At 38.5% G+C, this 24,400-nt stretch overlaps 2 protein-coding genes across 4 annotated transcripts in view; one reads left to right on the top strand and one right to left on the bottom strand.

The window, feature by feature from the left end:
* The window catches only part of LOC137260975 (uncharacterized protein KIAA0930 homolog), a 225,905-nt gene that overhangs the window by 90,276 nt on the left and 111,229 nt on the right, over window positions 1–24,400 (top strand). The gene's annotated exons all lie outside the window — the stretch shown is intronic.
* The window catches only part of LOC137260968 (B-cell CLL/lymphoma 9 protein-like), a 136,618-nt gene that overhangs the window by 56,456 nt on the left and 55,762 nt on the right, over window positions 1–24,400 (bottom strand). For all 3 annotated transcript variants that reach the window (XM_067798554.1, XM_067798555.1, XM_067798556.1), the window contains exon 3: window positions 5,339–5,433. In XM_067798554.1, coding sequence (XP_067654655.1) covers window positions 5,339–5,433 — 95 coding nt within the window. The remainder of the gene's footprint in view (window positions 1–5,338; window positions 5,434–24,400) is intronic.

The raw sequence follows: 24,400 nt of genomic DNA, 5'->3' as shown, positions 1-24,400 counted from the left end.
ACAAGGATTACGGCACCCAGGTGGGTGTAAATTGACTCTTCAGTGCAAAGAACTTAACCTGCTTTGCCAAACTGCAGAATTTCAAAATCCCACTGGTCCTCATTCAGCCAACCATAAAGCTGAAGTATGCTTCACTTCATGAAGATTTTTGTTATGAAGAGTATAATATAACGAAAAGGAGAAAAACATTCATTTGGTAGATCTGACTGCATCATATCACCACAAGGTACTGTGTGATCAGTGTACTGTGTAGAGCCATATGGTATATTATCACTTGTGTAGTGCTATGTGATGCTGTATTACCTTTGTAGCACTCTACGGTACTGTATAACCTGTGTAGTGCTTTATATATGGTACTGTATCACCTTTGTAGTGCTGTACGGTACTGTATCACCACTGTAGTGCTATATGGTACTGTATCACCATTGTAGTGCTATATGGTACTGTATCACCATTGTAGTGCTATATGGTACTGTATCACCATTGTAGTGCTATATGGTACTGTATCACCATTGTAGTGCTGTACGGTACTGTATCACCATTGTAGTGCTATATGGTACTGTATCACCATTGTAGTGCTGTACGGTACTGTATCACCACTGTAGTGCTATATGGTACTGTATCACCATTGTAGTGCTATATGGTACTGTATCACCATTGTAGTGCTGTACGGTACTGTATCACCACTGTAGTGCTATATGGTACTGTATCACCATTGTAGTGCTATATGGTACTGTATCACCATTGTAGTGCTATATGGAACGGTATCACTACTGTAGTGCTATACGGTACTGTATCACCATTCTAGTGCTATACGGTACTGTATAACCTGTGTAGTGCTATATGGTACGGGAAAACCATTGTAGCAATATATATGACACTGTATCACCATTGTAGTGCTATATGGTACTGTATCACCACTGAAGTGCTATACAATACATGGCCTAGATTTTCAAAGCTTCCTTAGCGCTAAGATAGTCTTAAGGGCCGTACATTAACTTACAACTATCTTAGCAGTAAACAAGCTTTCCAAATCTAGGCCTAGTGAAGACCAGTGTAATGCTATACAGTATTGTATCCTCAATGGTTGTGGTAAAATTGCACCGCATTAGCAGTGTCGTGGTTCTCTGTCCTGTCACAGCTTATCTTTGCATATCAGAATCACATATATGAAATAAACACTATAATATTCCAGATATCAATTTCATGAAGTCTGTTACTACAGGGATTACTTAACATCCATAACATCTAATACACCGATACAGCATCTGTCACATACATCAACCATATCAGCATGCATAAATTTAATGAAAAAAAGAGAGAATACATTGAAAAATGCCTGTGACAGGCTCAAATTATTCAGCCTTACTCTCCAGTACATCCCCCACACTCCTACAGCTTGAACAATGGTGACATTTCCACCCGCGCACCAGCTTTCCAAGACTTAAGCAAATGAGACGCTGATTACGAAACCGTCCTCGCCATATTAAATACTTTTTGCTTGTGTGCCATCGATTCCCCCACAAATACGAACATGATTAGATTACTGGCAGTATAGCTAGCCTCTAGAGCCCTTCCTCGTCCATCAACACTGCTTGTCCTAACTTTGGGGAATAACGCTCCCATTTCTTTCAAATTCTGCAGATTCAAATCAGAATAATTTTGGAATCGGTCAGAATGATTCCTGGAATTTGTTGAAGACAAATCCTATGTGTCTTCTCTATACACTGGTGCCTTCAACCTTTGGGAATGTGCAGACTAGAAATTTCAGATTTAAATCAGAGAGTGTCTTTTTTCCACAGGATGGAATAGCAATTCAGTAAAGGGATACTTCAAAACCATTTTATCACCGAACCTCTGCTTGTGTCTATGTTTAAGAATAATGATCAGATTTTCAGGTATATAATTAACAAGCAGCATTCCAATTTATTTTCAGAATAAGAATTTCATGCACTCTCCTAAATTGCCACTGGTTCAGTTCGAGCTTTGAGTTAAGAAACTTTTTAAAGGTAATAATTTTATTTAAATTTTATAAAGTCAAATTTAAATCTGCCCAAAATGACTCTTCTGGAATACATTTTTGGGCCATGCTGCCATATGGACAAAAAATTTGATTACACGAAACAAATCTGAGACCACTTTTACACCAAACTGCAAGGCAAAACAGACAAGCTTCCTCAATAATTTAACAAAAGCCTGTGAGACTGACTGAATTTAGTTTTACGCCGCATTTAGCAATATTCCAGTAATATCACAGTGGGGACAGCAGAAACGGCCTTTTCAGAAATGACCGAACACTTCAACCATGAGGCTGCCTCATCACTCCAAAGCCTTTGAGGATTGTTAATGCACACAGAGTGACGTCAAGTTTCATAGGAATCTTTCGACATCTTGTGACATCTCCATGCTTCAGTAAATCCAAATCTTGCAGAGCTAACAGGTCAAACAGAATTAGGAGTAGTCAACACAGTTACAGACTGACAATATTACTTCATGTGTATTGTTTTTCAACCAAATTAATATTTGCTAACATATGAAAAAGAGACTTAGTCAACCTGCTTGGTCCAATGTGTCATATCTCGATTCTTTTACAGTGAGTACCATGGACTGGATCATTGATACAATATACTGAAGTTTTAGGATTAAACTGTTCTCAACAAATATTTCCAAACTTTGAGGGCATAAATAAGATATGACTTCACAGTGAGAAATATATGGTGGTCAACTGGTTTGCTGTTTAAAACCATAGTCAGCAATATTCCAGCTATATGGAGGTGGTCTGTAAATAAATGAGGCCAGATCTGACAATCCAGTGATCAACATCATCAGCATCAGTCCATGCATTTGGGGAGTGATGACATGTGTCATGTGTACATTGTATCCATGTAGAGGGAGTGAGTGAGTTTAGATTTGTGCCACTTTAGCGATATTCCAGCATATCACGGCTTAGGATATGAGAAATGGGCTTCACATATTGTACCTATGTAGGCAACTGAACCTATGTCTTCAGCCTGACGAGCAAATGCTTCAACCACTAGGCAATCCAACTGCCCCTTAACTATGAGAAAAGAACCCTGGCCTTCAGTGGGATGAGCAAACGCTTTTACCACAAGCCTACCCCTAGTTCATCTGGTCAAAATTAGCAGTCCAATCAACTTCCTCTGATGAGCAAAACAAAATTCTCAGCCAAAATAGAGTTAGGAGCATGTGGATTACTTAGGATACAGGATAACATAGTTATTTATTAAGGTAAAATGAAGATCTTGGCCAAATAATACAGAATAAGACTCAGTACGCTTATGAACATTCAATGATGACGGTGAAACTTTCAACATATTCCTTGTAATCATATCAGTTGAACATAGCAGTAATTGGACAACATTGTTGACGTTTCAAAAGATACTTTGCACAGTGGGATGACCTGGTGTTTAAAGTGTTGCCTCGTCACACCAAAGACCCAAGGTTTGATCCCTCACGTGTACAATGTACATGTACTACACCAGTTTTTCCAACATTAAGAATCTAGAATAACTGGAAAGATGTCTGGTACAGGTGGGAAGATACTATAACATGCACAACTTATTTTGTAAAGTTGTAAGTGAAGAGGACCCTAAGCTAAAAAAAAAATCACTTTATCATGTAATGACCGACAAAATACAGGATTTAGGCATTAATGTAATAGGGATTTACATATTCATAAACATTATGACTTGTTTTTCCGTTCTGCAAAGACAGATCATGAAGAAACATAGGAGAATAATGTATGTGTACTGATTAACCCTGATGATAAACTTAGCTCCAAAAGCAGTTTGACAGAAGAAAATGTATGAGCGAAAATTGCCACACAAATATCCTAAATTTAAGGTGCCTTGTAAACAAGGCAAATAAAGACCAATCCATCATGATAATCCTTGGGTGTATTTAGAGGATGATAACATTCTCTCTACAAGGGTTTCCCCATAAGTAACATGAGTTTTGATTGGCTCCAGTTACTGGTACAAATTAAAATGTAACCCACCAAATTACACTACATTATAAGATATCCATGTTATACCACACAATGTGTTCTGTATTATTATTATTGTCATACATCACGAATATGTTCAAACTTGAGCTTGTTTCTGAGTGAGGTGCAATTATTTTGAAACTTAGACCAGCTTGGATTATCTATACTAACTTTAAAGGACTTACTGACTCATTTTTACGTATGAACATGCATGGTTTGATTCAAGACACCCTGTCTGACCTGGTTGCACCCAACCCTTCTGTACAAATACCCTAATGGTAGATCTGGGAAATATGAGAACCCCTCCTATCTACATCGAGCATCCTGCAGAGTCAGCAGGCTTTTATGTGAAGAAGTGAATGGCTGGGTGGGCGAGTAAGCGAGTGACTGGGTGGGCAAGTGAGTAAAAGCCTGGGTAGGTGGGTGGGCAAGTGAGTAAAAGGCTGGGTGGGCAAGTGACTGAGAGGTTGGGTGGGCAAGTGAGCGAGAGGCTGGGTAGGTGGGTGAGCAAAAGGCTGGATGGGTGGGTCTTCAAGTGAGTAAAAAGCTTGGTTCAAGTGAGTAAAAGGCTGGGTGGGTGGCTGGGTGAGTGAGTAAAATACTGGGTGGGTGCGTGGGCAAGTGACTTGGTGGTTAAATAAACGGCTGGAAGGGCAAGTGAGTGACTGGGTGGGCAGGCACATGAATGAGAGGCTGAGTGGGTAAGGAAGTGGGAGGGTGGGAAAAATGGTGAGTGGGTAGGTGGATATGAGAGTGGACAGGTGGGTGGGCAAGTAAGGGAGCCAGTAGCTCGGTGGATTAGTCAGTAGCTGGGAGGGAAGGTAGGCGAGTGGTTAGAGGAGCTGTGAGCAAGTAGCCGGATGGGCAAGAGTCTGGATTGGCAAGTTAGGTGCTGGGCTGATGTATGAGTGAGTGAGCACGCCATTACTTGAGCAACTGGATGAGTGAGTGAGTTGAAGCTTTAGGCCACTTTTAGCAATATTGGGGTGGGGGACACCAAACAAAAGGCTTCAAACATTGTACCCATGTGGGGCATCGATCCCGGGGCTTCAGTGTGACGAGCAAACACTTTAACCACTAGGCTACACCACCGGCCCTGTTGAGCAGTTGGGTAAGAGTGATTGGGACTGAATGAATGAGCAAATGGTACATTGGTAGGACAAGTGGGCAAATAGTTATGCAATGACATTGGTTCAGGCAGTGAGCTCAGCTGGACAAGTGGGTGGCTCAAGATGGTTTTGAGAAATACATCCCAGAAGCCTGACAGAATAGCAGCTTGATATCAAAGAAAAGCTAGGTAACAACAGTCGCTAATTCATAGTTCATACTTACAATATGTTGTTGTCGTCAAGAGAGAACCTGAGAAGTCTGGTTAGTACATCGTCGTACACAACACTCGCCTTCTCAACCACCACCTCTTCTAAATCCTGAAACACCAACATAATCATGTGAATCATCTGACAGAATATAGCTATTTATACATCTTTATGAGAATTATTATGCTTTAGGTACATTTCCAATGATAGTTAAGTGGAATTTGATGATATCTATATCTGACAATGTGTCTCAGCATTGAAAAAACCTCACCAGTATCGCAATTTCAAAGGCCACATATTTTGTCTTGTGTTATTGACCTTTGCTTTGAAAGTCATTTCAAGAGCACATATTTCTGTATCTTGCAGAATCCAGTAGCTCTAAAATGGAACAAAACGAAGGAAATACATGTGCTTTAATTTCTTTTTGAAATTTTAGGATTAAACTGTTCTCAACAAATATTTCCAAACTTTGAGGGCATAAATAAGATATGACTTCACAGTGAGAAATATATGGTGGTCAGCTGTTTTGCTGTTTAAAACCAAAGTCAGCAATATTCCAGCTATATGGAGGCGATCTGTAAATAAATGAGGCCAGATCAGACAATCCAGTGATCAGCATCATCAGCATCAGTCCATGCATTTCGGGAGTGATGACATGTGTCATGTGTACATTGTATCCATGTAGAGGGAGGGAGTGAGTTTAGATTTGTGCCACTTTAGCGATATTCCAGCATATCACGGCTTAGGATATGAGAAATGGGCTTCACATATTGTACCTATGTAGGCAACTGAACCTATGTCTTCAGCCTGACGAGCAAATGCTTTAACCACTAGGCAATCCAACTGCCCTTTAACTATGAGAAAAGAACCCTGGCCTTCAGTGGGATGAGCAAACGCTTTTACCACAAGCCTACCCCTAGTTCATCTGGTCAATTGTGACCCATGAAGGTCTCAGGGTAGGATAGGCCTTAAGCAACCCATGCTTTCCATAAAAGGCGACTATGCGGATTGGGTGGTCAAGCTCACTGACTTGGTTTACACATGTCATCGGTTCCCAATTGCGCAGATTGATGCTCATGTTGTTGATCACTGGATTGTCTGGTCCAGATTTGATTATTTACAGACTGGCGTCATATAAGCTGGAATATTGCGAGTGCGGCTTAAAACTAAACTAACTCACTCACTCACTCACTCTGGTCAATTGTTAATCTTCATAATAGTGAATGTAGAGTGAGCGAGCTTTTCCATAATTTTACACATAATTCTAGTTATATCAAGGTAAGCCACATTCATAGAAGAAGAAACCTTGCCACCATAAAGATCGTGCCAGTTCAGCTCTTTCGTGAACCCCACAAAAATCAATGTCTCTGTTCCAAGTGTCAGTCTCCAGGCCTTAGAAAACAAAGATCATACTATGGCCCTACAATGTGGAACACTCTCCCGACTGAATTCACAAATCCTATTTCTGTGTTCAAACATAAAACTCATCTTCATCACAGATAAATCTCATCATATTATTATAAAGATTATGTGTGCTTTGAGCGACATTATGGATTGTGGATAACGCCTAATTAATGTACTGGTACGTAAACTGTGAGTTACCAGATGTCAAAGTGACACATTTGAGTAATTACAGTAAGAGAGACACCATTTAATTTTCAGAGAGCACAATACATTCTCAAAAAGCACAAATATTTCTAGTTAAAGGAGAAAACTAACTTAATGGATTTTAGGACCGACCAGATATCTCACATTTGTTTTGTTTTTTTTTCCCAATCATTTATATTATTAAAATTGAATTATTATATCTGTGAAATAATGACAATATTTTCAAATGGTCGGTCCCTACAGACAACTCAAATAAAGTTAAGGAATACCTGACAGTTTCACATCAGTGACATCATGTCAAATGGACTAAAGGAATATGAAAAAAAAACACTGAGTGTCCCTTGACATCTCTTAAATAGTATACATCACAGCTCATAACAAAGGCTAACAGTCTAACAAAGTAAATGTTGAATGACCTGAATCAAATCTGCCAAGACTTTCAGTTGTTGCGTGTCTAGTATCCCGGGCCCCGTTTCACGAAACTCTCGTAAGCCTTAGATCTCGTAACTTTCCTCGTAGCATCCATAGCTCCTATGTTACAGTATAGGAGGTACAATGGCTACGAGAAAACTTACGAGATCTTAGGCTACGAGCGTTTTGTGAAACGGGCCCCAGGACAATAACCCCAGTTCAACAATATTAACTACCAGAGACGAAAAGCCAGAGCAGAATTGACTCAATCATCTACAATATGTAGCACTATTTCACATGGCTTCTTGTCCATGCAGCGCAGGGCAACCTATTCCCCCAACAAACACCAGTAGACAAACTGTAAATAGGCCCACAGTGTTTACAATAATGGCTGCATTGCATAAAGCCACAATATCAAATTTCCTGATTGATATTTGATCTAGTTAGCCCGGTAACAACGGTTGTTTACATGTGGCAATACAATGGCGCAACTGATCTGTAACGGACTCAGGTAGGAATGTGGAGATATGTCAGGCAGAACGTGGAACATTTGGGCTCTGGATCTGCGATACAGTCATTATGTGATATTAGTATCAAGCTTGTAATGCGATGTGGAAGATATCAGCAATGTGTAGCTGATTCTACCCATTACGTGCTGCACATAAACACCCATCTGTGATGGTACATCGATATGGCTGATATTAGCCATATATTCCCGATTCTCTACATAAGTGTTACGTATGAACACCAATATGTGATGGTACATCGATATGGCTGATATTAGCCATATATTCCCGATTTTCTACATAAGTGTTACATATGAACACCAATATGTGATGGTACATCGATATGGCTGATATTAGCCATATATTCCCGATTTTCTACATAAGTGTTACATATGAACACCAATATGTGATGGTACATAGATATGGCTGATATTAGTCATATATAACGGATTCTCTCCATATGTTACACAAAAATACAGATCTGTGATGGTACATAGATATGGCTGATATTAGTCATATATAACGGATTCTCTCCATATGTTACACAAAAACACCGATCTGCGATGGTACATAGATAAGGCTGATATTTCCATATATACAGGATATTCTCCACATGTTACACAAAAACACAAATCTGTGATGGTACATAGATATGGCTGATATTTCCATATATACCTGATACTCTCCATACGTTACAGTAAAACACAAACATGTAATGATACAGTGATATAACTCCATAGAATGTAATGAAATATAAGGCCCACCATTATCACTCCCAGTCAGGGCCAAGAACTTTGAAGCTCTCTTAGCTCTAAGATAGTTGTAAATACCACACATTTACCCTAAGAGAGGTTTAAAAATCTAGTCCTACCACAATTGATGTTCATGTTTTTGAATTTCAAATACAACTTACACTGAGTCAATCCCAAACATATGTTCAAGAAGAAGTAATTCTTTCATAGTGCTGTCGTCAATTTGTTACACCATGACAGATTTATTTCATAACATAAAAGTTTGGACGTTCTTAAAGTACTTTGGGGAAGTATATCAAGTGTGTTAAGGGTTCAGCATGATATATAAGAACTGCCCAACCATAACAAATCCCTTCATCTGAACAAAGGGTTCATAAAAGCAATTATATACTGCTTGAAGAACTGAAATGAAGTTAAAGAACAAGCAATTCTTTCATATTGCTGTAGTGAATGAGTTTTGCCATGACAGTTTAATTTCATCAGTATAAATTACTGTTCTATAAGTACTGTGGAGGAGCATAGAAAGTGTGTGATTTAGGAAAATATATCTTACATCACGACCAGTGTCTTCACGTGATCAAAGGGATCAGTACCAGAAAATCATACAAGCACATACACCTCAAAAGTGAAAAGTACTGGACATTCTATTTTGTTAGCAAACCACTACTCAATGCCAATGCATATGAGAAAAACTAACACAGATTCATAAAAATGTAATCTTTCCAAAGAAATGGATTAAATTGTTACATTTTCCCCTAATTTCTATTTTTGATTGTTTCCCCTTTGGCTTTATCATGATCATTTTATTAATCTTGTAAATCCAAAATTCCCTACCTTTTCTGATTGGTATATACATATTGACTGCTTAAATAAGTTAAAGAACAAGCGTTTCTTCATTTAAGGGTTCAGTTTGCACTGTAAACATAAAATCACAAAAAACACAAAACGCTGTTTTCCTTAATCACAGAACTGGTTTGTCTGATCCGGACCAAATATCCACTCACTCACTCACTCAAATACACGGCTATTTTCACTGACTCAGACATGTTCATGAGCAATTTCCAATTCCAGGCCCTAAATCTTGTCTTGTGTGACAGGTTCTCATAAACAAATTCCAAGAACTCAGCCGTCTCAGATGGTCCTCTGCTTGTAAAGATGTCGACAAAGCCTGCACAAATACATGCGATAGGGAATATATCCCAGGAATCTCCTCTTAGACAGATAGCACTAAAATTGCAGCTAAATTCAATACAGTCTTGAAAACGCCTGAAAAAACACCAATCGATCCATCATTCATTTCTTGCCATCGGAACCGCCATCCATCATATATCGGACAAAACATACCCATTGGTGTTTGTGGCAGTATTCAAGATATCCAGGCTTACAATCATTTGAAGATTAGGGTCCACATTTCCCATGTCTTAAACAAGTCAACTGTGTCATTTTCTTTGAGAACACCCAAAACCATAATCTATCAATGTTAAGAACATCTCGGCCACAAATACTTGAAACACTAATGATGCCATATTTAACAGAACTCGTGTGGTCTGCTTGAAGACACTGCGCCATTCATAACTGTTCAATAATCTTGCCAAAAAAATATTTCAATACTCTTTCATCCATGACTGACAGTTTGAGTAAGTGAGTCAGTGACAGAGTTTGGTTTTGCGCTGCTTTTAGCAGAACTCCAGCAACGTCATGGCAGGGGGCAACGTCATGGCAGGGGGGACACCAGAAATGGGCTTCACATTGTACCCACGTGGTGAATCGAACCCGGGTCTTCGGCGTGATGATGGAGTGAAAGAGAAAAAAGATGGGGGATGGGTCAATGGAGGGAAGGAAAGAAGGTTACCATGGAAGTTCAGGTGGAAATTTACTACTTCTTTGAGGATTATTATTACTAGATTGTGTGTGAGCATTATGCATAATGTTGGAAAGTGCACAATACATCTTCAAATCATCCTCCAACAATACGGAAACAGCAACTGCAATTCATTTTGTTCAGTCCAGTCAGTTGCAGAAAGAAATAACAGTATTAACAGTCTGACTTACAAGCAATATTCCTTCTATGTGAATATTTGGGAAATTCAACTGAATTAATCTGAAAATATCTTCACCTGTTCAAGTGAGTGAGTTTGGTTTTACACCGCTTTCAGCAATATTTCAGCAATATTTCAGCATTATCACAGCAAGGAATGCCAGAAATCGGTTTCACACTTAAAACCCGGGGCAGGGGGGGAAAGGAATCAAACCCAGGTCTTTAGTGAGATGAGCGCCTTAACTATTACCCTGCCCATCCAACCTGCTCCAGAGTAAACATGTCAATCAGCAAAGTTGACACAACAGGAGTCAGTCATTGTTTTAAGTGTCTACTTCACACACTTATCAGTATTAACAGATGCACTGGAAAGCGAACTTATACCAACAGCTACAGGAACATCCGCTTAGCGACTGAGAGTGTGTTTTTAGCAGAAACAACAAATGAGGTGAACCTGCAAGATTGTACCCACTGAACTCTGGGGAATCAAACTCTGCATTCAGCGAGATGAGCCAGCACATGAACATGTAGGCCACCAAACGATGTCAACAAAATACAGGTTTGAATTCACAAAACTACAGGAATACTCAAAACAAGCCTTTGTCAGGAATCTTTCTGTGATGCATCACTTGTCCAAGTTTATCACACAAACCTGTATGTCAGACCATACTTCATCCCACACAAACCTGTATGTCAGACCATACTTCATCCCACACAAACCTGTATGTCAGACCATACTTCATCCCACACAAACCTGTATGTCAGACCATACTTCATCCCACACAAACCTGTACGTCAGACCATACTTCATCCCACACAAACCTGTACGTCAGACCATACTTCATCCCACACAAACCTGTACGTCAGACCATACTTCATCCCACACAAACCTGTATGTCAGACCATACTTCATCCCACACAAACCTGTATGTCAGACCATACTTCATCCCACACAAACCTGTATGTCAGACCATACTTCATCCCACACAAACCTGTATGTCAGACCATACTTCATCCCACACAAACCTGTACGTCAGACCATACTTCATCCCACACAAACCTGTACGTCAGACCATACTTCATCCCACACAAACCTGTACGTCAGACCATACTTCATCCCACACAAACCTGTACGTCAGACCATACTTCATCCCACACAAACCTGTACGTCAGACCATACTTCATCCCACACAAACCTGTACGTCAGACCATACTTCATCCCACACAAACCTGTACGTCAGACCATACTTCATCCCACACAAACCTGTACGTCAGACCATACTTCATCCCACACAAACCTGTACGTCAGACCATACTTCATCCCACACAAACCTGTACGTCAGACCATACTTCATCCCACACAAACCTGTACGTCAGACCATACTTCATCCCACACAAACCTGTACGTCAGACCATACTTCATCCCACACAAACCTGTACGTCAGACCATACTTCATCCCACACAAACCTGTACGTCAGACCATACTTCATCCCACACAAACCTGTACGTCAGACCATACTTCATCCCACACAAACCTGTACGTCAGACCATACTTCATCCCACACAAACCTGTACGTCAGACCATACTTCATCCCACACAAACCTGTACGTCAGACCATACTTCATCCCACACAAACCTGTACGTCAGACCATACTTCATCCCACACAAACCTGTACGTCAGACCATACTTCATCCCACACAAACCTGTATGTCAGACCATACTTCATCCCACACAAACCTGTATGTCAGACCATACTTCATCCCACACAAACCTGTATGTCAGACCATACTTCATCCCACACAAACCTGTACGTCAGACCATACTTCATCCCACACAAACCAAAGGCTGGTACTCAGGAAACGTCCATACCAGCTCTTTAATGACTCAATAACATATCAACAGATCTGAATGGCAACAAGCACAGAAACATTTACCTGGTTTCAAACGTAGACCTCATACCACACAATTGTTGGTAATGACGAACAAAAGAACAAATTGATCGTTCCACGCTGAAGAAAACCAAATAATGAATTATTCATATTATTTGATCTTTGTCATTGGTAGGCACAATTTCCGAGCTTTTAGGCTGGCACAGTGTCAACTGACAACACGTCATCTTCCTGTCAAAGATGCCATCAAATGTTGATTACTCGTCAATAGCAACAAGATCAACCGCGCCATATAACACAGATGTTAATTAAATCTTACTGAGAGAATTGATCTCACAATGACAGCCCTTTACATAAGTGAATTTACCTGGTGTTTTCTGCATCAATGTCTCATGGGATATGTATTTTAGAGACGATAAGAATAGCGTCATGAGAGGCTTACTTATTATTTAATGCCATATATGGCAATATGACAGGGATATGACAGCATGGTTTGGTATTTTATGAGTGAGTGAGTGAGTTTTATACTGCTTTTGCAATATTCCAGCAATATCATGACGAGGACACCAGAAATGGTTTGTCATTGTAACCGTGTTGACACTCACAACCTAGTCTTCATGGTATTGTACACAAATAAATAAATAAATAAATAAATAAATAAATAAATAAATAAATAAATAAATAAATAAATAAATAAATAAATAAGTAAAAGAGTAAACTTATGAGTGAGAGACAACACCTCATAGCAAAGTGTAGCACTTTTAGACTTGGTTAACATGGTACTGCGCTACTTTTAGCAAGTTTCCTTAGCAAGTTATAGAGGCACACCTTCATATCCATGTCAAGAAGCAAACCCTAGTGTAAATAAATAAATAAATAAATAAATAAATAAATAAATAAATAAATAAATAAATAAATAAATAAATAAATAAATAAATAAACCAAACATAATCTACAAAATGGAAAACTATCACCACATGAACTTCAACCTCCAGTCATCGATAATGGTATAAAACAGAAACCAGAAACAAAGCTGAAAGAGAAATCCTTAAAACCAGAAGCAGGGAATTACTTCCACATCTTGCTGGGTTCTAAATAAATACAAAACACAAACAAAAACACTTCCTCGAGAAATCGACATCCCATGACAATAGTAACACCCATGGCCAAATCTCAACACATAAAACTATTCACAAATTAGATTAGCGATTTCATCAATTCACATCTAACCTCCATTCAAACAATTCAGTTTAAGTCAAAATCAATCCAATCGATAACACGCACCTATTTACGAAAATTCAACAGTCTACAAGCCAAGCACGTCATAAATGAAGAAAGTTTGCAATTTTTGGAAAATTTCTTGTTTCTTCCTTAGATCCTTTCCAAAACAAATATTTTCCCTGGAAGTATGAACTTGACTCCCCCAACCGACACAATTTGTGTGAAAGCTGCAAGCTGGGCTAGACTAAAGTGTTTCTAGAAGCTAGATAATCCAGCGGTTATTTATAGAGGCATTTCCAACAGCTCGCTGAGGCATACTCTCTTTATTTGCTAGCTTCTCTTTCTCCCTGCTGCTGCCTCAATCTGTGTTGCCAGCTCCCTCTGCCAACTAAACAACCCTGTTTGTGTGGATGGCGTAACTGTCAGAATTCCCCCCCTGAAATAAAACCCCCACCAAAAACATGTTGAAATCACACAGGCCATTTACGCCCCCACTTCCTAACCTTTTTCAATAAAGGCCCAGAATTCATCATTTCAAAGATTTCAAAAATACTGTCACCAGGAATCACTTGGCAAAACGTAAATAACAAAGAATATCCCGACATAACAGGATGACATCTATCAAAAATTTTACGACACTATCAAAAAGTGTCTAGAACATGAATCAGAGAGCATGAATACTGTTGGGCATTACATGATTCTTGTCATTCCCCTTTAAACTGTCACGATAAATCCTATCATATAATATTGTCTAATACCAGAGTGGGCCAACTTGCCTTGCTCAGTAGTCAGGTCCATGCTCATATAATCCATTAATTAATGTCCAGCTGTCCTGAAGAGGGAGAGGTTGACCCTTGTGATAGCCTGGGGTCTATCTGACCTACTAAGTAGCCTTGCTTCACTGACTTCGCTAGTCTGGGGACAATAGACACAAGAGTCTTATTGATCCGTGCACCACATGATAGCTGAGTCCACCATCGATTTCTCAAACTGAGGCTCTGAGAACTACACAGGCCCCTTGAAACAGGAGCTGATCATTCACAACACAACTTCCTCAACTAGATGCTCAAAACCTCCTGTGACAAATGCTCCAGGTTGTCGTGCGACACTTCCAGGAGAAACACACGGAATATGATCACCACAAACTCTCTGTCCTACTGATACACATGTTATCAGTGCCTGTCAGAGTTGCCTCCCCTTGGCTGTTACTTCCTTCAGCAAAGTGGGTTGGCCAAGTGCAAATAACTAGGACATGTGTTTCTGTGTGTAAAAACGACACAGAAGCACTGTCAACAAAGCTAGGATCATCCATGGCTTAAGACGTTATAGCAAACTGATTTTAGTCCTTGCTTTACAAAAGCTAAAAATACACATAACCTAGAAAACAATATTAAAATTAACCTTCTTAATAATTCAGTTGCAAATAACCCTCAACTGCTATCAGGTCACATAAAATGCTGAAATACATATCGTCAAATTTTGACTAAATCATAAGTTGCAGAGATTTGCATGATTCCTCACAAAATATCAAAATATTATTCATATACAGTTTCGATAAATATACAACACATAAATTGTTATTCATATTTATTCTTTACATGTGAAAACTCTCTTTGGTAAACAAACAAAATTGATAATCGTACATCATAAAATTCCCACAACACAAGAGTCAATCAAAGACAAAAAAAATCAACAAAAATATCAAACAAATGCTTTTAAAATACATAGTTCTTGATACATTAGATCACAAGACAAACTTACAAATGAAGCTCACAATAATATCAATATTTAGTCATATTTAACTACAGCTGTAACAGTTGATACTATTCAACATTAAATGGCAGGCAATACGTAGCTATGAGCCATGGTTTGAGCATGCACATGCACCCCTATAAAACAGAAAAATAATAATATTAAATAGAACTAAGCAATTTAGAACAATAATATTCTTCAATATTTAACCTAATCAGTAATATGCAGTCATACTGAGCAATGTTTAGCAATATAAAAGAGGACTTCGTGATGTTTTTCTAAAACATGAATGTTTTTGATTCGTGATAATCCCTGTTGGATAGAGCGTTTGGTTCACATGCATCCACAGCCTGGTTACGTGTGAACCCTATTTCTTATATTCCCACTATGATATTGCTCAAACATTCCTAAAAGTGGTATAAAAACCATATTCACTCATGGACTCTACTATTGTACACTGCACTGATTACGGGTAGAAAGGAAAGATGTACATTAATTACATCAAGGTTAAATAGACTAGATTTTAAGCTCTCATCAACTTACTCCTAAAATCTTGCCACTAACTTCTCTGAACAGCTGTTTCTATATTAGAAAACTATTTTCCAAAATGTAGCCAAAATATTTTCCGCTCCTTTAAATTTCAAATCCTTGCAGGAGCATCAAAAGCAAATTACCCTCATCGATTTCCGATCCTGAGGTGATGAGAAGTGCAGGGTGACTGATCATCATTGCATTAAATATCTGGAAATCTTCATGTTGATCAGTAAGACAGAAAGGCCAACAGTAAAGGGAACAAAAAAGTCTTATCTCTGATGCAGTATGCTGCAAGGCTGCAACAAGTGGTCAATAATGCGAGCAACACACTACGTGGGCATCAAAAAGGCTGCAGATGGACGAGATTGGTGTTGCGTTGTTTTGAACGGTATTTGTTAAAACAAGGCATCTGGGATGAAAGGCTGAGTTGACACCAAAATTACATGTTCACCATTTTGTTGAAAACCTATGATCAAAAGGGAGGCAACTCTAAACAGCAAATTATTCCACCTCAAAAGACAGGGACTCACGTTTGAGGACGAAGTGAGTGAATGGAGTTAACGTTACTTTCCAAAAAATTTTAAAACTGTGACCAAAACAGATATTCTAGTACAGAAACAGAACATTCATGATTATCATAAAACATGGCACAACATGAACTTTCACTCAGTTAAATACATCAATGCCTTTCTTTCACAGAAAAAGAAATGGATAAAAACTGTTCAATTCATAAAATATCTGCTCCTGTGTTGATATGAATTAAGTGTAATTATGGAAATGATTTTAAAATGTAGACTATAAAATCTGATAGTCTCGACGAATGCCATGAAAAGATTTATCATAATGATGTGCATTTTTGACATTGCAACTGTATAATGCATTGTACTTTCCCGATCAATGGCACTGGGACACAGCTTATAAGCAATAAATAGCAAAAACGATGCCATGTTCCTAAAAAAATCATTAATTCATACAAAATTCATATTCCACAGCAAAAGACGTTCGTGTCTGATGCGATACAGGGGATTGTTTAGGATTCATGTGTGCAGGATGCAATACTGAGTCGGCTGAATAGCCTAAAGTAGATTTTTTCGTGGATTGTGAAAAAATCTATGCAGCCAATTTTCCATCAAATGAGACAATATATACTGAATTAAAAAAGTAAGGGATCATAACTATTTTTTGTGATATTTTACTGCACTGAAGACTATGGACACAATTTAAAAAAAAAAATTTATCCCCCATAATAACAAAATTTCTGACCTTATTTATTCAATATCTATCAGCCTTCTTTCTAATCACAAAACATATTCACCTGCAAAAAAGACACACTTAAGAAATGAGTCTCGTTACTTACTTTGTTGTCTCTGTTCTAATACTAATTTCTAACATCTCACCTACTCAGACTGAAAATTTGAAATGTTTTGGGTTTCTGTGGGCTGCTACCAGCCATTTCCATATGTTTGGTAGTTAAAAAAGAAGATTGCTTTTCTCTGAAATTGGTTTGAAAAAAAAATATATTTAGCTGGCCGGAATGGCTTTTGAAAATAATGGCAATGATAACCCTATCATCACTTCTGACACATCGTTACCCATCCCATGTTTGGGGTGGGGATGGGGTGGACTGAGGTGGATAGATGTATTCTGCTGCAGTTGTTGTTTTTACTGGTATTCAAACCAACAACATTTCCTTGACATGTCTATGGGACACGAGTCTGCACTTCAATCTTCAATGCCTTAAGAATGAGTGAGTGAATATGCTTTTAAATCCTTTTTAGAAATATTCCCGCAATATTACAGAGAAGGATATCAGCTAAGGGTTTTTCATGTGAGGGTAATCAACCGATGATCTTAAAACATACAAACACTTGGAACACTAGGTTAGCCCAGTGAGTGAGTGAGTGAGTGAGTGAGTGAGTGAGTGAGTGAGAAAATGAGTTTTACAACACGTTTAGGAATATTTGGGCAATATCACAATGGCTTAACACCAGGAATTTGCCATAGACATTGTAACCACGTTGGGAATTGAACCAGCATCATCTGCAATGCTTTAACCACTGGGCTACCCAACCAACCACACTGATTTAGAGAATGTATATCTGCCAGCACGACTGATCAGAGACACTTACTTCCGTCTTGACAACAGATATACGATGACAACTCACCAGCTTTGCACTAAAGGTCAGGACAGTACTTGCTATATTACCTGGCCTTAACCAGGAAGTTAATTCAGGAACAACTATCACATTTCATATTGTCAATAACAAACACCTTTATTGGCAAACTTGAGACCGAAATATTTCATCTCTGTAACTACTAACTCTTGATGCTTTCCTTAAAATGTCAAACCTTGTTTTTATCACATCAGACACTTTGATGACCATATTTTGCACAAGGAATTGAGTATATTCAAATGAAAGATAACACTGTACAACATCCCACTTGATCATGCAAATGCTTCAGAGAGAGAGAGAGAGAGAGAGAGAGAGAGAGAGAGAAACAGACAGACAGACAGACAGACAGACAGACACACAAAAGTCAGCTAGAGTACTGCAGCATTAAACAGTAAATATAAGCGCAGGTCAATGCTAAAGGTTCAGGACTATTTTCCTCTTGTTTCAATGAATATCTATGTAATTTTGAAGTTTGGTATGTTTGTAAACCTGAGATGCATTACACAACAATATGCATCCCTGCTTTAGTCGTCTCTATGGGTGTCATTATGATCAATACTAACTGTCCTCTCAGCTATCTTCTCAATCTTCTCAATACAATTTGCTTCAGAAGAGTAAAATCATGGCTATTTTTACAAAATTGGCAATGCGTTTCCTCAGTGTTTTATAATACTTCACAATTACCTAACGCAACACATCAAAATATCTGGAGAAGGTTGTTTTTGAAGTGAGTGAGTGAGTGAGTGAGTATTTCACTTAAATATTCCAGTGTATAAACTTAATGTCTGAAGCCAGCACAGGTTTGGCTAGGCAATATTTTCAGGTACAGAGGTACATGTAGACAATGGGCTATTCTCTGGAATCTCCTGGACAAGAATGTAAAGCTGAACCTATTCTGCTCTAAAAGTTTCTCTACACCAACACACACTGGGGACCTATTCACCCAATGAAATTCCCCTACATGAAGAACGTACTTGAGACCTATTCTGCTCTTGATGTTCCTCTACATGAAGAACATACTTGAGGCCTATTCTGCCCTTGATGTTCCTCTAAATGAAGAACGTACTTGAGGCCTATTCTGCCTTTGATGTTCCTCTACATAAAGAACATACTTGAGGCCTATTCTGCCTTTGATGTTCCTCTACATGAAGAACATTCTGTCCTTGATATTCTTCAACACAAACAACATATTGGGGACCTATTCTGCTGTGAACTTGCTTAAATAATAGGAAAGGAAACCAACTCCGCCCTTGGATTTCCTGGGATAAACCCGAAGTGCTGTGGATATGGAGAACGGGCTTGCAAAGCACAGCTGCAGGAGGACATGAAGTTGGTGCCAATCTGCTGAAGTTGGGCAGTTCTATATCTGACATTGAGATATATCTCATCGAACATTACAGCATCCCGAGGCTTAGTGTAATGTTTTGACATTGGAAGTGACATTGCCACTAATCAGAGAACCCCAGACAAGGCCCCGCACATGCTGAATGCCTTAAGAACACTTGAAAGTGATATCGGCAACACGTGGCGAGACTTGTTGGCAATAACACAGCACTCCACTACCTTTCTTACCACTGGATAGATGCATTGAACAATCTCATTTCTTTGTCTAGGGAGATATATTCAATAGATCAGAGCTGTAGTATTTCTTTGCTTTGACAAATGTTTTCAATGGAAGAGCCACTCTTTTGTATCCTAGATAGATTAAGTAAAAGTGTCACGCTGAAGGTGTGTAATTAACGAAAAGGTCCAAACGTTTCAGTCCTGAGAAATAAATTTGACAGTCAAATCCTATTGCCCATAGTAGTACTAGTAACTACTCATGGTACTTAATTGTAATTTAACAGAACTCTTCCAATTTTTAACCACTGACAGACATATTCATACATTGATTTGTTTCTGAGGTATCTTGGGGAGGCCTGTAAATTATCCTGACCACTCACACCAGTGACTGATGGTATCAACACAGACCACTTCCATCTGGTCTTGAAGAAACACATTTGGCCAAGGATGGAGCCCATCTGTGACGGGGTGTAAAAACCTTTGAGTCAACTTTGTGTGCAAACTCTTTCAGTATTGTCACAACACCTGGTATACGGTACACAACCCTGTGCACTTAAAAGAACCCACAAATTTGTAGGTAGATGACCAGATGGTGGCCACTTGAATATATGCAAACGCCCAACTGCGGGCAAAGCAACGTCCACTGTGACTATGTATCCCAGTCCCCCAGCTGTAAATGGGTTCCTCATAAAGATGGGAAAGCAACAAGATGAACAAACACTTTTACCACTTAGCCTCCTTAATATGTTTCAAGTTTCACCACTACCCTACAAAAATTCCCTACTATCTCCATAGTCCAGTGGATAAAGTGACTGCCTGGAGAGGTCAGGTGTTCAAGTCCAGTTTGACACTACCAAAACATGACAAAAGATGGTACTTCTCATCTTACCTGACAACCAGCATTAACAGGAAGGAAATCAGTACAATGGTATCTGGGAAGCGAAGTCATGTTTCAAGGTGACATGTCAGATGAGCCTGCCACTATAAGACACAAGAGACCCGAAAAGCACAAGCAGCCTCACCCACCCATTCAACCATCAATCCATAAACCCACCATCCATCCATCCCACCTACAACAACATGCATGCCCATCCCTGTTGATTTCATTACACTTCGGGCGGTGGGGTAGCCTAGTGGTTAAAGTGTTCGCTCATCACGCCGACGACCCGGGTTCGATTCAACACATGGATACAATGTGTGAAGCCCATTTTCTAGTGTGCCCCGCCGTGATATTGCTGGAATATTGCTTAAAACTCACTCACATTCATTACACTTCATTTTAGTTTTCTTCAAGGACTTCTTAAACTTTTCTAAACAAATCAGTAATAGCTGATTTCACAAATACTAATCATGCTCAGCTTGTTGGCTTCATGAAATGACCAATCAGAACACAGCAAAATGTATGAAGCATCAGAATCAAACCCAGCTAAGCTCTGTCCATGTAATGAAATTTCTGAAGATTTTAGTTGGTTGACTCCACAAAGTCATTAAAAATATCATTCCTTGAATTTCATTTAAACCCTCTGAACATCTCCAAGCTTCTCAAGCTTTCTTTATCAGGGTGGAAACTGGCACTAGATTTGCCAAAATATCGGCACTTCATCAGGTCTAGGCGTGATCAATTACCCTTCTCTCATAACACAGAGGACGCACTTTTGGCCACACGTTATCGATTGAGTGACACACTGTGATTACCCAGTTGGTTGAGGATGAGAATCTGCTGATATTGTATGTTTAGCATTTGAAAAGGTCTACCAAGGTGTACCGGCCCCGCAGCCAGCCAGTCGACACGAGTGGGAATGCTAGCTAGCATGACAGTGATAGAACTACTTTACCTGAGATCTGTTTTAAAATTGGTCTTCGGCAAGCCATGCTTATCGTAAGCGACATCAAACTGGATCGTGTGGTCAGACTTGCTGATGAGGTTGACATCTGCATAGATCGATGCTTATGAAGTTGATCACTGGATTGTCTGGTCCAGACTCAATTATTTACATATAGCTGTTATATAGCTGGATTATTGCCGAGTGTGGGGTAAACAGCAACCAAAGCAAGCAATTTTACCCAAATATTTGGCATCTTGTTGCAAGACATTTACCTGTTTTTAAACAATAACCAATTGTAAAAATATTAGATATAGCATTGTTCAAGTTTACCTATTCTAAAGTGAGTGAGTTTAGTTTAAAGACACTTTTAGCAATATTCCAGCAATATCAAGGTGGGGGACAACACACATTGTATCCATGTGGGGAATCGAACCCGGGTCTTTGGCATGACAAGCGAACACTTCAACCACTAGTCACCGCCCTACCTGCTCTTAAGACAATAATCCATTTTTGATACTTTCCGAAGATATAAGAATCATGCTGCTTGTTTCCAAGACAAGAATTTATTGCACATAATTCCCTCAAATTATGTATATCATGATGCAAGCACATTAACTGCTTTTAAGATTGTAAATTACTGTAAACCAGTTCTCAAGCATCCAAAGACTAGAAAAAAGATGAAAATTTCATGGATAATTTATTGGGACTTAAGGTTACATTTTTAACATTTGAAAATTTTATCAAACTTCCCAAGGGCGGAATCTGAGAACATGGCCCACACGCTCATATCTTAGAAAACTGCACACACAATCTGAACATAAAACAAAATACAATGAAGGTGTTAAAGTAACAGTGCGTTTAAAACTAAGTATTTTAAACTTCATATTGCATTGTATTTCAGTACCTAGTTTCCGTGAGGGAGTGAGTGAGTGAGTATGTTTTTGTTTCGCTCTCAGCAATATTCCAGCAATATTTCATCAATATTTCAGCAATATTCCAGCAATATTAAGCCAGGGGAAACCAGAAATGGGCATCATACATTGTGTCCATGTGGGAAACTGAACCCATGTCTTCGGTATGATGAGCGAACACTTTACATGTCAAAGACGAAAGAGGTACAGACATTTTTCCATCATACTATGCAATGAAATGGAAAGTCCACCATTACAGGGTTGGCTACGGGAAAATCTGTTTTCAGCTGAGAACTCAATATTGTGTCAATGAATGGGGATTCAGACGATTCACAAAATTGATCAGTTTGACACACAGGTGGAAATCCGTGGAAATCCATGGAAAATTGCCATCCCTGACCATCATCACTAGTTTTAACCACTAGGCCACCTCATCTACCTTTCCTGACAACAACATAAACTTGAGTTAAATTTAAACTGGAGCGAGTTAAATTTTGCCATTCTGAATTGAATTTCAGTCACATCACAGTTCATCAGAAACAGATTATAAAGTGAACATAGCAAATATTTATAACACCACAAAACAAGTATCCAACAACAGTAAGATATAAAATATGTATCACCATATTCATTTCAGTGAAATATCAACAGAACATTTTTTTGAACTGATAAATTACCGAGACAAAATGTGACAGAGAATTTGAGTCCCTTTACCCATCTATCAATTTACTCAAATAACGTGTGACCTTCACATCTTACGGAAAAGTCATGACTAAAAGCACATTCGTAACAGATACTGTTGAACAATATTCAACTTTTCTTTTGCAATGAGTAGTTTCAGGTTAAACATGATCAAAAATGACTGTTAATGCCTACAATGCTGTTTGATTTTCTGTTTTAATGAGAATATTGGGAATCTTGTACACCAAGATAAATTGCTCCAACACAGGACTGTATGCCATTCTCTTTTGAATCATTTTGACATCTTCATTCTAAAATATACACAGAAGGATAAAACCACAATAAAAAAACCTGAATTCAAAATTTCCTTAAAAAATTTCCAACTCCATATAAGTTAATTTCCTTTGACAAAACTATTTCTGATAAAAACAAAGAATGCCATGTTTCACTGACATTCTTGGTTAATGCACAATAAATAAACAAACACATAAATAAATAAATGCTAAAAAAAAGACAGGAAAATTATGAGCTATAACTGCTCTAAGAGAAATGTCATCTGGAATTTGCTACTATCCATTAAAAGCACAGAAACAGCTACATTATCTTTCCTACATCAAAATGACAAATGATCAGAAAAACAAACATCTCTACTGAACAATAAAATGAAAACAACAGTAACTATACATCCTATTTATGATATTCTAGTTGTATAATCACATACACGATGGTTGTCCTGAAGGAACAGGAAACGACATGACATTTTAAATTAATTTCATCTGGCAATTAAAAAATCTCACCTAAGCCAGGACAAATAAGGCCACACAGACTGTGACCTTAAATATGGCCAGATTGTAAAAAATAACTTTGAAAGTGGAGAAGCACGAACTTGGTAGTTGTGTTATTAGTTTTGACTAAGGAAAGTTCTCCGAGGGAGTCACTTTACCTGTGTTAATACTAAAGGTTAAACATGATGAGATCATGTTTATTTGTTACATACTGGCTGCTGTTGTTTGTTGAAATCTTTCATTTCAGAAAATGTTAAAACTGTCATGTTGTCCTTTTCGATATTTTTACTTCTGCCGATAAAAAATATGTTGGACTCTTTGCTTGGAATAATTAGTTTAATTAAAAACAGTGGGTTTTTTTTGCACTAAATATAAATAAATAACAATAACAGGTTCCACTTCCTTTATCATATAGAAATAGGGA

This window comes from Haliotis asinina, chromosome 14 (genome assembly GCF_037392515.1).
Source record: "Haliotis asinina isolate JCU_RB_2024 chromosome 14, JCU_Hal_asi_v2, whole genome shotgun sequence".
Taxonomy (NCBI): Eukaryota; Metazoa; Mollusca; class Gastropoda; order Lepetellida; family Haliotidae; genus Haliotis; species Haliotis asinina.
Note: the sequence above shows the minus strand (reverse complement) of the source record. Positions and strands in the feature narration are given on the sequence as shown.